The sequence below is a fragment of the Henckelia pumila genome, chromosome 2 (assembly GCF_033568475.1).
Source record: "Henckelia pumila isolate YLH828 chromosome 2, ASM3356847v2, whole genome shotgun sequence".
Lineage (NCBI taxonomy): Eukaryota > Viridiplantae > Streptophyta > Magnoliopsida > Lamiales > Gesneriaceae > Henckelia > Henckelia pumila.
Window position 1 is genome coordinate 82,253,320 of NC_133121.1, and position 16,751 is coordinate 82,270,070.

Here is a 16,751-nt window from a genome sequence, read left to right on the forward strand (position 1 = left end):
CGGCGCCACATGAGTGCTGCCACCGCACCGATCAACCTCTGGGTGCAACCACACTCGTCTAATACACCAGAGTAGTCAGACATACATGTCCTCGCCGTCGCGGTACTCTTAGTGACAGAATATCGAGTATAGAGCTGAGCGGCTCTATAATCAGGAATAACAAGGTATAGGCTCAACGTGTATGTGCACATGATATATGAATATAGAAAACGGTAAAACATACATCATGCCACATAATAATGCAAAATAAATGCAACATATAAACATGTATACTCGCTGGCAATCTCAGTCAATGTGTATGTACCTAACACCGAAGTCTGAACTAAGCTGGAAAAAGACAACCCCTAGCTGTCCTAGGTCAACTCCCGACCCGACCTGGTCTCAAGCTTGACCCGAACTGGTTTCTTGGTCCGACCCCGAGCTCTTCCTTCCCGAGCTATTCCTTCCCGAATTCCCAAGCTACTCTTTCCCGAGCTCCCGAGCTACTCTTTTCCGGGCAAAGATATGAAGTGAGATGGAAGTGATGTGAAAAATAACTGAATCCCCAGCTCCTATTTATAGAAAAATATTTGGGGTGATCGGGATTCTTGAGCTGACATCGAGACGTCCGAGCTCCTATAAGCACGCCATGTATCAGATGCTTGAGCTGAGTCACTACCATTATTGACATCTCATGCTTAGGCGCCAACTGTCATTCATGCAAGCGTCCACACACCTGCTTGCCTGTCCTGGAGGGTTTGGGATTCCCTATTAGCAGTTCGGGATTCCCTAGCAACAGGTCGGGATTCCCTAGCAGCAGGTCGGGATTCCTTAATAGCATTTCGGGATTCCCTAGCAGCTTTTCAAACTTCCTTAGTAACGAAATTCTCTAACAGGTTAACAGCAGAATTCCTAGCCGTAGAATCCCTAGCAAGAGAATTCCCTAGCTAAAGAATCCCTAGCTATATAATCCCTAGCAGCAGATTCCCTAGCTTCTCATGTTTCCCTAGCTGCTCATATTCCCTAGCTATATAATCCCTAGCAGCAGATTCCCTAGCTGCTCATGTTTCCCTAGCTGCTCATATTCCCTAGCTGCAGTTCAGCAGCTCAACAGTTCACCAGTTTAGACTGGACCCTTAATCATGATTATCATATTATTATCTTAAAATGGAATCTGGGTTACTACACGAACAGTACTTTTGTACCTCAAATACTAGGCCCGCTCTACCAGCTCTAGGTCTACACCTATGATCCGCACTACACTGCCAAATGATACTAATATCATTAAAGTTCTCTAAAAGCCTTAACTAAGCTATTGCATACTCCTAAATATTTTTAGGAAGAAAAAGCTATACCTTCGTCCGTCGTTAGCCCTTTGCTGTCGATTGCCTCAAAACTAGGCCACAGCTCCGCTACGACACCTAGATCACTACGCGACTTCCGGATTCCCGATGGGATGCCTAGAATTCCCTAGATCTGAGCTAGAAGGCTAAGGAATCGAAAGAGAAGAGGTGAATGGTGTGCTTTGAAATGAATCTCGGCACCTCTATTTATAGACCACAAACGGAACGTCCGTTCCTCAACGTTGCGTCCGTTCTGCCTGATGAATGTTGCATCCGTTCACCATCGTTGCTTCCGATGGTGCCAATGTCACTTCAAGTACGTAAGCAGTGACGCATTTCTTATGGCACGAACATTTCATCCTTTCCTAGAACGTTGCTTCCGTTCTGCCTGACCCTCCGGACCATTTCTGATCATTCTGGGTCTAATCCCGGGCTCCGCTAATCCATTAGAAGTCCCCTTAATCATGTTTATTGGATTAAATAACAGTTAATCACTAAAACTGGGCTCGGGCTACTACAAACTAGAATATGTATGTGCAGTCACTTCAGATAAAGCAGAAGCCTATAAGATTTTAAGAGAAGCAGACTAACCGATGCAGCGTTAGATCATGAGAAAGAGCAACTTACATATAAGTTGACTCAGTGATTATATAAGAATAAACATGATTGAAGAAGCGATCTTATAGAAGAAGAAGAAGAAGAAGAAGAAGAAGAAGAAAAAGAGAAGATATCAGAATAAATATCTAAAGCATACATAATTGAAGTAAGTATTACTTAAGTCAACTATACTGCTTACGAGATTCAGTAATAGGAACGAATGTGATTTCGAGGACGAAATCATTCCTTAGAGGGGAGGAATTGTAAGGCCCGAAAAATATTAAGTTCTTAATTACGGAATTTGAGATTTAAATTTCGAATATGAGAAAATATTAATTTGAGAATTTACGGAAGTAGAGATTTAACTTTCGATCGAAAATATTTAATTTGAGGATTTTCAAATTTTAAGATTTTCATATCCGAAATTCTTAAATTAAAAGATTAAAAATATTTAAATTGATATTTATGGAATTTAAGATGTAAATTCCGAGATTATAAATATCAAGGATTTAATTTGAGGATGAAATACAAGCAAGGACCAATTTGCGAATATTGAGCAGTTCAAGGACTAAAATGTGATAAGGTCCAAAATGATTTAATTTTAATCCGAAAATATTTAATTTGAGAATACTTAGAGTTTATAATTAAATTCTAATATTCTTAAATTATTTAGGATTAAATATGAATTAAATCGCTTGTCCGGGGACTGAGTTGCAAATATGGAACAATTCAGGGGTCAAAGTGCAAATAACACTTGCAAGTGGGAATTGTAGATATTGTTGTAACATTGTAGTTCTCCGGATCGAAAAAAAAAAGTGATACCCGATGTAGCGGAAGTTTAAATTTTTTTTTATATATGGAACGATTCCATATGGGTATCAAATTCCTACGATTAAAATTGATAACATAAAATTTAAACAATATAAATTTTACCTTAAAATCTCGAAACGAGATTGTGGACACCAACAGATTAAACTGCTCTTGTTGTATATCCCAGGAACTGATGAACGAACGTTTTTTCAATCAAGTCCACGAACAGAAGTTTAATCCCTCTGATAGACTGCACTAGAAAGTCTATCAGAAGTTTCTACGAAGAGAAATAACAGATTTGATCTGCTAATTCATACTGCAAATTCGAAATTTGCAGACTGAAAAATCTCAAAGACAGAGGGAAGGGGGCGGCCGAAACTAGAGAGAAACTCTCTAGGGTTTTCGAAAATTATGCCTTTTTTTTTTGTAATTTCTGCACTGCAATAACTTATTTATAATGTGGGCTGCTAACAGCTTAGGACCCATTAGTCATAAGTTCAAGCCTGACAAGCAAAGCCCGCATGTTCAGAAATTAATATAAAATTTATCGTGACTTAGATTGATAAACCAATTTCACCAATGTGCACAGAAACCATTTCTGCATCTTTTAAAGTCAAGACAAATTTTCTGAATCCGAATTCAGTGGTTTTCAAAAATGTCCATCACTATGTCATTTTAGGAAATTTTACTCTCTCTTCTCTTAAATAAGAAGTCCCACTTCTTTATTCACTAAATTTAACTCTTTAAATTTAATTATCTCAACGGGGATTAAAAATTCATTACTTGTGTAACCCTCAATGGTTCAGGGATACAGCTAGCCGTGGGCTCACAACTCCTTATGACTCGGAACAACAATTTCCGACTTACCCAATGAATCATGGTAAGAGCGCCTAGAAATATCGCCCCATGATTCCCTAGGAATCACTGATAGTGTCTGCAAGAACCAATAGATTTTGGTTAGCGTACAGTACGGTTCCTTCATCCATATATCCCGATCGAATCAACAACCATTGGTAAATCGAGAGTCGTTTGAGATTCGATAACTATGCAATGCATCTTGATGATCAAATAGTGACATCGCATGTGCTACTAGGAAACCAAGTAACCTAAAACATATCATGTACTCTGGCCAGAGATTCGTCACACTAATATCTCCTCAAATTGCATAGGATATCCACACTCGCAAGTGTGCGGTGAATCCTTGACAACAAAGCATCGACTCCTATATGTGTCGTAACTGTACCCAATCCCGACACCTGATGACCCTAATAGAATCGCTAAACGAGTCAAAGCACAGTACTAGCATATAGAGTTTAAATGATGTTTCAAGTAATAAGGACTAATGGTGTACAACCAAAACCGCGGACTTTATCCACTCGATAAGTGATAACCACTTGGAAAGTCCGGATAGGGTAGTTCGAACATTCATCATATGAATATCCATTTGCATGCTTTGAACATCTCTATGTTCCATACCAATGAAACGTGGTACTCGGCATCGCAAATGTAAGTCTCAATCTCGAGCGATCCTTATCCTTATTAACGGACGGCTCAATCGACTAGGAACTGTTTAGAATATACTGTGACTATTAGATGTGTTTCATGATAGCCATCCCCATGTGCTACCACATCTTACATACACTATAGTATATTCAAGGTCTTCATCTAAACATCTTATAGTATGTCACAACATAATAATATGATAATAGATAAATTAAATGTCATTATAAAAGTGTAAATTATATTAAACAAAAGATTGTTTATACATAGAGTCATAAAATCCCTTAGCCACAAGTTGGCTCACCGGGCACCCACTCTTTCAATCTCCCACTTGCCCTAAAGCCAACTAGTCATACTACTTAATTCCATTGCTTCGCGATTTTTGTCAAATAATGGTCCTGGCAAGGGCTTAGTAAGTGGATCAGCGATATTGTCTGCAGAGGCCACTCTCTCGACAGTGATGTCTCCTCTTTCCACGATTTCCCGGATGATGTGGTATTTCTTCAGTACGTGTTTGGATCTTTGATGAGACCTTGGTTCCTTTGCCTGAGCAACGGCACCCGTGTTGTCACAGTACACCGGGACTGGACTAACAGCTTCAGGAATAACGCCCAACTCTTGGACGAAATTCCTCATCCAAACGGCTTCTTTAGCAGCAGCTGATGCCGCAATGTATTTTGCCTCAGTGGTGGAATCCGCTATGGTGTCCTGCTTGGAACTCTTCCAAGAGACAGCACCGCCATTGAGCATGAACACAAATCCAGAGGTTGACTTCCAGTCATCCACGTCACTTTGGAAGCTAGAGTCGGTAAAGCCTTCCAATTTCAGATCTCTTCCTCCATAAACCATGAATACATTCTTAGTTCTTCTCAAGTACTTAAGAATGTCCTTCACGGCTTTCCAATGCATTTGACCGGGGTTGGCCCTATATCTGCTCGTGACACTCAGAGCAAAGGCTACATCCGGTCTGGTAGATATCATCTCATACATAATACTACCTATGGCTGACGCATATGGTATGTGTGTCATTTTCTCTATCTCTTCGTCAGTCTTGGGACACATAGACTTGGATAGAGAAACTCCATGACACATAGGTAGATGTCATCTCTTGGACTCATCCATAGAAAACCTTTTCAATATGGTGTCGATGTAGGTTGCTTGAGTGAGTCCTATCATTCTCTTCAATCTATCTCTATAGATCTGTATCCCTAGGATATAGGATGCCTCACCCAAATCTTTCATAAAAAAATCTACCTGATAACCATATCTTTGTTGACTGCAACATCCCTACAGCATTCTCAATGAGTAATATGTCATCAACATAAAGTACTAAGAATGTCACAGCATCCTTAACTACTTTCTTGTACACGCATGGTTCCTCCGGGTTCTTGATGAAATCAAAGTCCTTTATTGTTTCATCAAATTTCTGGTTCCAACTTCTTGATGCCTGTTTGAGACCATAGATCGATCTCTGAAGCTTACATACCTTATGCTCGCTTCCCATGGATGTGAATCCCTCGGGCTGCATCATATAGATCTCTTCCTTAATGTTTCCATTAAGGAATGCAGTCTTCACATCCATTTGCCATATCCCATAGTCATACCATGCAGCAATGGCAATAAGGATTCTTATGGATTTGAACATTGCGACTGGTGAAAAAGTTTCATCATAGTCAACTCCTTGTCTTTGAGTATAACCTTTTGCCACCAATCGTGCCTTGTAGGTCAGTACCTTTCCATCAGGCCCAAGTTTTCTCTTGTAGATCCATTTACACCCTATTGGAACAATTCCATCGGGAGGATCTACTAAAGACCAAACTTGGTTTGTATGCATCGAATCTATTTCCGACTGCATAGCTTCAAGCCATAAATTCGAATCCGCATCAAAAATTGCTTTCTTGAAGTTTCTTGGATCACATCCAATGTCGGGTTCACTTTGATCCCCTTCAAGAAGAAGACCATATCTAATAGGAGGCCTAGAAGTCATCTCGGATCTTCTAGTAATAGGCGTGTCAATCAATGGTTCCTGAGGTGTAGGATCATTATTTTGTATCTTGGGTTCTTCTCGAATTTCTTTGAGTTCCATCATCTTGCCTTTCTTATCCAATAAGAACTCCTTCTCCAAGAAGGTGGCATTCCTTGAAACAAACACTTTTGTTTCAGTAGGATGATAGAAATAATATCCGATTGAATTCTTTGGATACCCTATAAAATAACATAAGGTGGATCCACTATCCAACTTATCTCCCAATGTCTGCTTCACGTAAGCAGGACATCCCCAAATCCTCAAGTACGAATACTTAGGAGTTTTGCCATTCCATAACTCGTATGGTGTTTTGTCCACTGCTTTAGTGTGGACGTTGTTCAACAACAATACCGCTGTTTCAAGAGCATAGCCCCAAAACGAAGGTGGGAGCTCAGTGAAGCTCATCATAGATCGAACCATGTCCAACAAGGTTCGATTGCGACGCTCCGAAACACCATTCAGCTGAGGTGTCATAGGAGGAGTCCACTGAGAGAGAATCCCATTCTTTTTTAGATAATCCAAGAACTCGGTACTTAAGTATTCTCCACCTCGATCTGATCGAAGTGCTTTAATACTCTTACCTAGTTTGTTTTCTACTTCAGCCTTGAATTCTTTGAACTTTTCAAATGATTCAGACTTATATTTCATCAAATATAAGTACCCATACCTAGAATAATCATCAGTAAATGTAATGAAGTAGGTGTGACCAAATTTTGTACCAATACTAAATGGTCCGCAAACATCTGTATGGATCAAATCCAATAGATTTTGACTACGCTCTGGCTTCCCTTTGAAAGGAGATTTAGTCATTTTTCCTTTGAGGCAGGACTCACAAGTAGGTAGAGAGTTAATATCAGACATATCAATCATGTCCTCTCCCACTAGCTTGTTCATCCTCCTTGAAGAAATATGACCTAGCCTAGCATGCCAAAGGTTTGCCGGGTTTTGACTATCGATTTTCATTTTATTTGTTGTTACCGGCTTATCAACATAATTAAATGGAACGTCTTTTAATTTTAAGTTATATAGATTGTTTTCAAGTTGTCCATTTCCAATCAAACATTCATTCTTGTAAATATTGCAAATCTCATTCACAAAATTACAAGAAAAATCATTTCTATCAAGCATAGAAATAGAAATAATGTTTTTAATCGAATCTAGCACAAATAAAACGTCTCTCAAAAATAACTTAAAATCGTTCTGCAAAACTAAATAAATGTCTCCTATAGCTTGGTCTTCAACTCTAGAACCATTTCCGAGTCTTAGCTGGGTCTCACCCTTCCTAAGCTTATTACTTCTTGTCATCATTTGCAACTCATTGCAAATGTGAGATCTACATCTGGTATCCAATACCCAAGAAGTAGTATTAAGTAAAACATTTATTTCAATGTAAAACATACCCTTTGCAGTTACGTTTTCAATGATCGGGTTTCTTGCAGTGATGGCAAACTTGTTTAGACTTGTCCAATTTTGCATGTAACATTTTTCCTTGAGATCATGGTCCAACCATTTCTCTAGTTCGGCCAACCTTTCGGCAGTTACATCAGCCGGGGCTGTTTTCGGAGAAACCTTTTCTAACACTTAGAAAATCTTTTCCGAATTCTGGACAATCTTAACTTATTGAACCATTCCGTATAGTTGCGCCAGAAAGTTTGTTTTGTTCGAGAATTGAAACATGTGGATTACAAAGATTCATCATAATGATATACTGAGATAAACAGACAATAATCGATGATTGTTTAATTAATTTACTAAGACATAAAATAAGGCAAAATTTATTTTATGAATCTCACTCCCACTATTTTAACGATTTTACTACCCTCTAGTGAAAACGAGAAACATTTTCTTTAGTGGGAACATGGAGTCCAATTGACAAACTATAGTTCCGAATAATATCAGCCAACCATAATTTTCAAATGGTAGAGCCCAATTGCTTCCAAAGCAACCTCCATGTTTTTTACCTCATGTCCAATAAGGGCCCAATAATATGACTCCGTTTATTGTGACACATCAAGATGACCCATCAATATTAAGTTGTGATGGACGGTCACCATGTGGATCCCAAATAATATGAGCCAATACCATGGGAGTTTCATCCAACTTACAACATGTGTCGATCCAATGTACAGCTTTTCGACGAACGGGCCCCCCCAATAATATGAGTCGGACCGTATCCGCGGGTAGCATCTCATACATTGATCGTTTATGGAAGGTAGGAACATTTAAACAATATTTAAATGCCCTTTTGTTCATCTTGATATCAATTTTAAATCATATTTAAAATGAGGGATTTTAATTTCGAAAAATTTGTCTCATCATTTAAAATTTGTATGCTTGCGGGATTCATACAATTTAGTCTAAACATGCATACAACAATAATATCATATATTATTTTAGGATGATCGATTCCATTACTAATCGACCCGTGGTTGCCAATCACGAGTCTAAGTCCAATCCTAGGTTATATGCAAGTATGCAACGCAATCCTATTACATTGAGCTTCCAATTTACATTTCTTCATCTCCCACTAAGTCTAAAATTTACAATAAATTTCGATGACAAGCAGGGGATACATATTTAAGGGGTGGAAACGGGCCATAAACCAGGCCCACTTTAATTACATATGACAATTCATATTGGGCCATAAACCATGCCCATTAATAAACCCAACAACAATAATTAAAACCAAATATAAACAACCTAACATACATCTATAATATTGGTTATGGTAATCGATCATCCTTATTCAATAATATTTAATTCAAAAATTAATTTATTGGATATCATGCAATGGCAATAAATATAAATAGATAAAATCATATTTCATACATAAAATCTTATTTTATATATAAAATCATATTTTATCTAGTTTATCCATAAAATCATATTTTACATATAAAATCCAATTTATACATAAAATCATATTTTATTATCAATTGTACCATAATTATTAATTTTATAAAATCTAATTTAATGGATAAAATTTATAAATTTTCCAAAAATTCAAATTTATCCAAAAATAAATTTTTAAAATTTTGGACTCAAACAATTTGATCCGATGCCTCGTGGACCAATCAAAAACAATTTTCAATCGGACCAAAAACTAAAATTTCAAAAATTTCAAAAAATCAAAAATTATATTTTAAAATTTCCGGACTGCCCGGGACAATCCCGGGCAGGGCCTCCACGTGGGACAGGGCTGCCCACGTGGAGGTGGGCAGCGATCAAATCGCTGCCCTAGGTAGCGACGTGCGCTGCCCGATTGCCCTAGAATTTAATTTAAAATTTTCGTTTTATTTTTCTGAAAAATCGAGGCCGGTACAATCGAATAAATTTTAATCGTAAAATCCGAGAACAACCTGGCTCTGATACCACTATTGTAACACTGTCATTCTCCGGATCGAAAAAGAAAGCGATACCCGGTGCAGCGGAAGTTTTAAATTTTTTTTTATATGGAACGATTCCATATGGGTATCAAATTCCTACGATTAAAATTGATAACATAAAATTTAAACAATATAAATTTTACCTTAAAATCTCGAAACGAGATTATGGACACCAACAGATTAAACTTCTCTTGTTGTATATCCCAGGAACTGATGAACGAACGTTTCTTCAATCAGGTCCACGAACAGAAGTTTAATCCCTCTGATAGACTGCACTAGAAATTCTATCAGAAGTTTCTACGAAGAGAAATAACAGATTTGATCTGCTAATTCAGACTGCAAATTCGAAATTTGCAGACTGAAAAATCTCAAAGACAGAGGGAAGGGGGCGGCCGAAACTAGAGAGAAACTCTCTAGGGTTTTCGAAAATTATGCCTTGTTTTTTTTTTGTAATTTTTGCACTGCAATAACTTATTTATAATGTGGGCTGCTAACAGCTTAGGGCCCATTAGTCATAAGTTCAAGCCTGACAAGAAAAGCCCGCATGTTCAGAAATTAATATAAAATTCATCGTGACTTAGATTGATAAACCAATTTTACCAATGTGCACAGAAACCATTTCTGCATCTTTTAAAGTCAAGGCAAATTTTCTGAATCTGAATTCAGTGGTTTCCAAAAATGTCCATCACTATGTCATTTTAGGAAATCTTACTCCCTCTTCTCTTAAATAAGAAGTCCCACTTCTTTATTCACTAAATTTAACTCTTTAAATTTAATTATCTCAACGGGGATTAAAAATCCATTACTTGTGTAACCCTCAATGGTTCAGGGATACAGCTAGTCGTGGGCTCACAACTCCTTGTGACTCGGAACAACAATTTCCGACTTACCCAACGAATCATGGTAAGAGCGCCTAGCAACATCGCCCCATGATTCCCTAGGTATCACTGATAGTGCCGGCAAGAACCAATAGATTTTGGTTAGCGTACAGTACGGTCCCTTCATCCATATATCCCGATCGAATCAACAACCATTGGTAAATCGAGAGTCGTTCGAGATTCGATAACTATGCAATGCATCTTGAAGATCAAATAGTGACATCGCATGTGCTACTAGGAAACCAAGTAACCTAAAACACATCATGTACTCTGGCCAGAGATTCTTCACACTAATATCTCCTCAGATTGCATAGGATATCCACACTCGCAAGTGTGCGGTGAATCCTTGACAACAAAGCATCGACTCCTATATGTGTCGTAACTGTACCCAATCCCGACACCTGATGCCCCTAATAGAGTCGGTAAACGAGTCAAAGCACAGTACTAGCATATAGAGTCTCAATGATGTTTCAAGTAATAAGGACTAATGGTGTACAACCAAAACCGCAGACTTTATCCACTCGATAAGTGATAACCACTTGGAAAGTCCGGATAGGGTAGTTCGATCATTCATCGTATGAATATCCATTTGCATGCTTTGAACATCTCTATGTTCCATACCAATGAAACGTGGTACTCGGCATCGCAAACGCTAGTCTCAATCTCGAGCGATCCTTATCCTTATTAACGGACGACTCAATCGACTAGGAACTGTTTAGAATATACAGTGACTATTAGATGTGTTTCATGATAGCCATCCCCATGTGCTACCACATCTTACATACACTATAGTATATTCAAGGTCTTCATCTAAACATCTTATATTATGTCACAACATAATAATATGATAATAGATAAAGTAAATGCCATTATAAAAGTGTAAATTATATTAAACAAAAGATTGTTTATACATAGAGTCATAAAAGCCCTTAGCCACAAGTTGGCTCACCGAGCACCCACTCTTTCAGATATTTATATACACATTCAGACGTGTATTCACCATTCCAATTCCAGAAGTGACCGAAAGAAAGGAAGATAAGGGTTCCAAGTTCATTTTCTTCCTTTCAAGCTCCAATAAAAATTGATCCGCCCGGTAGAATTTTTGATTGATCGTATATTTGAGATCACAGCTTCCATTGCTAAGTTTTTACGTAAGTTTTATGAAGTTCTATCATGTTTGATGTTGTGAAAAATGCTCGCAAGCGTACGAGTGTCAAGTTTAAATATAGTGAAAAAATCAAGTATCGTTCCCACAGAGAGTAAAATGAAAATATTCAGTGCTTGTAATTAAAATAGTCTAAACTTTATCTAGAAAATCAATAACTGAGAGGTTTACAAAAAATAAAATAATCAGATGAGTTTTTAATAAGCACGCACACAAATTTCAGATAAATATCAATCAGAGAAAACTGGTCTAGAGGTATAGATTTCACCTGGTTTCAACAACAATCAATCCTAATTAATTTATCTTCATGAATTCCAGTCAATTAATAGCCAAGAACACTTAAGTGTATTATTCCCTCTCCCGAGTGCCGAATAATATATATCAATTATAATTCAATTCCAATATCCCAATTAAGAATCTACTTGCAGTTATCAATTCAAAAAAATGTTCTCCTTTAAAAGCTCTGTTAAAATTATACACTCTCCCGAGCAATATAAATAATTAACAGTATATTTTCTATTGGTCCTATTCAAAATCTTCTCTCCCGAGTGCCAGATTTCAAATAAATATAACAAATAAATTATTGATCAGGTAATTGAAAAGACAATCAATTTTGGAAAAAAAAACAAATAATCTAGAAAAAACTCAATTCAATAAAATCAAAAATTCATAAAAGCATCTACACCAGGTTCCATCCGACCTCTAGACTATAAAAATTAGTACATACTCGAATTTAAATAAACACAAAACATGTTTATAAATCCAGACATAAATTCAGAATTAAATAATTAAAAGTAAGTAAACAAATCATTCGTCGACGCCGTGTCCGGACTATCGATCTCCGTCTTCATTCTTCAATTAAAGCTCCAAATTTTCCTTCAAAAGTCACCACGATCAATTCTCAGATTTCTTCTCTGATATGTGCTAATGTGTGTGGCGGCTTTTTTTTAATCTCACGCTCAGAAAATCCCTTTATACGACATAATAAAAAGCCCAAATAAAAGCCCAAGAAATATCGCCCGAAATAATAATAAATCTAAGATCTCACGGGACGGACGCTCAGTTGAAGGCGCGAGCGCGCCTTCTGTTCGCTAAATTATTTCCCAAAGCTTCCCTGACATAGCGCGATTGCACTCTTCTCTCCCTCTTTAGCGCTTCAATAAACGCAAACAATAAGCCCATTAACTAAAGCCCATTATACTTTTCTCATTTTTTTCCTGTTCTTTACTTCTCTTCTTTTCTTTCTTTTATTCTTTTCCATAAAATCTCCATAATTTTCTACAACCACAAAAACAACAAAATAACGCATAAATCTGCTCGAAACAAACATTTAACAATAAAACTCATAACTAAATTAAGTGTATAAAATACACTTATTATTTGAATTTTATGATGTTGTTAGAATTCAGATTTGAGTATTTAAACATGTTCTAGTATATACGGCGATAGCATATCTAAGACGGATCGAGAAAAGCTCGTCGTTTGGCCATGTTTTCGAATTTTGAAAGAATTGTGAGAAATATGAAACTTATAAGCTGCTATGTACATGTATGTGTGGTGGAAATGGTGATGATATAGTATTAAGATGATAGAAATATTGATGTTTAACCATTTGGAATTACCGACTTCGAACTGTTATGCCGCCGGTTTGCAATTGAATTCGATATCGGCTATAGATTGAACTTAGCACTACAGATTTGAGAATGATATTAAGCATATTGTACACTTCATTTCAGTTGTGAATTGAAGTTATCGAAGTCGAATCAACAAGTTCGAGCCATTTGAACAATTAAAGTTGAATCAAGACTTTGATCAACTATCAACGTCGATGAGCAAGCGTAGAATGAGCAGAAGTTTAGATACGCCATCAAATGTGAAGCTAACAAGCTTGAATATGTCAACAATAAGATTGAAATGTATGATTCGACATTATCCTCGCCAAGTATAACAACTCGAGAACGTGGTGGTTTTTGAGTTTTCCTAAAATCACATACTTACTTGTTTAAGTGCTTTTATGTGATTTACTTGTTATTTTTGCCTTGCATGATTCTTGAATGGTGTGTTCAAGATATTTATCAGTATGTGTATGATTTAATGCATCAAGATTATGTTGCATTCATCTTGAACCCCTACCTTAAAAGCATAGAGGGCAGATTGGCCTAGATTGCGAAATGACGTTTGGAGAACTATAGTTGAATGGCATGGATTTTAGATTCGATTCCAAAGCTAGATGACTCACTATAGTTGCACCAAATTCAGAGGACTTGAGATATTTGACGCCACCTCGATTGGGAGAGTCGGTGGTTAGTTAAAGATTTTATTTCCCCGGAATCCCAAGAACCAAGAATTATTCGTATCATACTTGATAGCCTATTCTTTCAAAGATGCATTGCATTTATGCATTAACCTAGATATTTCTATGGTTTAGAATATCCGTTTATAAATGCTTGCATATTGTTATATGTCATTCAAGATGTGAATGTGTTTATATGCTTTGTATGAGAGTGCTAAAGCTGAATAGATATGCTATAAGAAGTGTGTATTTTATTCTACATGTTTTTACATGGTGTGACCTAATATAGCACATAGATTTATTATTCTTAGATTTATGTATATGCATGTCTTTCATACTGAGATTTATTCTTATCGGAGTTATCTGGCTGTTGTTTTCTTTGTATGTGTGCATTGCATCAGGTTGGGGCAGGAGCTGGTTAGACTTGACATGGATAGCTTGGGATAGAGTTTTAGCATGTGGTGACTCGGGTTTTAGCAGATGATGTACCTTATGAGTTGTTAAACATGTTAGAAAAGAAACAAGAACTTTGTATATATGTTCTACTTGTTGTATATTTGTTTCTAATCTAGCTTTTCTTGTATTTTGATCATTAAATGGATGTGGTATTAACTTATGAACATGTTTAGAACTTGTTGGTAATGATTATGCATGTTTTAGACTGAATATAACATGTTTGGAAAGGAGTTTTGAGATCAAAGTTTGAGCTGCAAAAACAGGGCCATTTTCTGCCTAGATCAGCGACTGATATGCTCTTTTTGGCAGATCGGGCGCAGCCCAAAAACCCCCAACCCGAGAGTTGGGTTGGGGGGGCGCTCGGTCGGCTGTTTTTTACCGACCGAGCGCACCCCTATTTGAAAAAAAAAAATTGGTTCTTTTTGCGACATGATTTTGCGTCGCCAAATGTATGTTTTTGCATCGCCAAGTGTCTTGAATTATTTTCATTAATGATGTTTATTCATTAATTGTCCCTTAAGATGAGATTAGCATCCGGGGTCTCCACAAACACTCTATTCACTTTTTACTAAAATTTGACAACCGTGTGCTTGCGGGCACAAAAATACGCAACAAGAAAACAATGGAATCGGGGGTCGCGCTCCTTTACCATAGAAATACCACGCTTCCTCATCCTCAATGAGAAACTGGACAAACCTCTGGTAACAATTCACTACGGCTCTATAGGTAGTCAACAAATCAATCCCAATGATACAGTCGAAATCATCTATCGCTAAAACCATCAGGTAGCACTCAACTGATGACCCTTAAAACTCAAAACACAACCCAACACTAGACACTTATCCAATACCTCCTGACCCATAGGAGTTGAAACAGCTACTAACACGTCTAAAGGAACATATGGTAGTCTAAACCTCTTAAAAAACCGAGCTGATATGAAAGAATGAAACGCACCCATATCGATCAAAACACATGCAGGAAAACCACATAAACTGAAAGTACCTGCTATCATGCGCTCGTTATCAGCCTGATCCTGCTCCTGGTTCAGCGCAAAGACTTGCCCCTGAGTACGACGGCTCAAAGTAGAATGACCACGTGAAGAAGACGGAAATCGCTACTTCTGCAGATGCTGCTGCGACTGCTGACGCGACTGCTGCTGCTGGAGGGTAGCCTGAGAACCACTTCCGCTACCAGAAACACTCGCTGCTCCCACAAGGTTATGACAGTCCCTCCTTAGATGTCTCATCTCACCGCAGAGAAAACAAGCACCAGAATCACGATTACACTGGCCTGGAGGGTGTCGCCTCCTACACTTCCCACAAAAACTCATACGTTGAACACCAAAACGATCCACTCCACCAGATCCGGAAGAAGAAGAGGAAGTATCACCCTGATTCTTAAAATACTGGGCACGCGGACCCAAAGAACTCGAAGGTCAAGATGATGCAGCTCTCTCCATCGCCTCACACTGATCTCTTCTTGGAGACAACAGTTCACCAAACCCTCATACAATGTAGGATCATCACAAACAGTCACCCTATCGAAGATATCCTGGTTCAGACCATGGAGGAAATGGTCGTACTTCGCCTCAGAACTAGTACCAATATGCGGACAATAAGGAAGAAGATCAATGAACTTCTGCTGGTACTCATCAATGGACATCGTCCCTTGCTTCAGATTAAAATGCTCGATCTCCTTCGCCTGACGAAGGGCTGGAGGAAAGTGCAACTGACGGAACAAGCAACAAAAGAATGCCCACAAAGCATGGCCCTGATCATGGATCAACTGAGCGGACGCGGATCTCCACCACTTATGGGCTCGTCCCTCCAACAAAAAAGTATTAGCCTCCATCCTCTGTTCCTCGGAACAATCGAATGCGTGAAAATATGCTCCATCCGTTCAATCCAATCTTCTGCTGCCTCAGGAGTATCATTTCCCACCAAAGTCTTAGGCCCGAGTTGAACAAAATTATGCAACTCAAATCTTCGTCTTCCCTCTCTACAATGACGGTGAGATCGATGATGTCTCGGAGGATCCTCATCACCCCCAACGTCCATCACTAGCCTGACTCTTTTAGTCTCTACCTGCCATCTGAAAGGATTAAGATACATTAACCCAAAGAGCCAAACCTAAATCCCAAGAATATCCAATGCATGCTCTGATACCAATAAAATGTAGCAACCCAAATCGGTTCTGCTTCTAATCAGAGTTAATTAAGCATGCATAAAACTTAATCAAAACATAATGAGAATTAACAGAGGAAAGTAAAGGAAACTAAATCCAATTATTGTTGGCAAAATAAAACCGACAGAAAACTC

General features: G+C 37.9%; 1 protein-coding gene across 1 annotated transcript; it reads right to left on the reverse strand.

The window, feature by feature from the left end:
* Positions 1-15,547: 15,547 nt before the first annotated feature.
* Positions 15,548-16,284, reverse strand: LOC140877799 (uncharacterized). Its single transcript, XM_073281378.1, has 2 exons — positions 15,931-16,284; positions 15,548-15,838 (listed from the first exon to the last, which is right to left on the reverse strand). The coding sequence occupies exons 1-2, from the start codon at positions 16,282-16,284 to the stop codon at positions 15,548-15,550; spliced, it is 645 nt and encodes a 214-aa protein (XP_073137479.1).
* Positions 16,285-16,751: the final 467 nt, after the last annotated feature.

Bases quoted from the DNA above. Each gene is read 5' to 3' on its own strand.
- LOC140877799 (XM_073281378.1), bottom strand. From the start codon at position 16,284: ATGGAGGCTAATACTTTTTTGTTGGAGGGACGAGCCCATAAGTGGTGG. The intron at 15,839-15,930 runs GTGAACTGTTGT...CCGCGTGCCCAG, and splicing joins CTACATTGTATGAGGGTTTG to TATTTTAAGAATCAGGGTGA.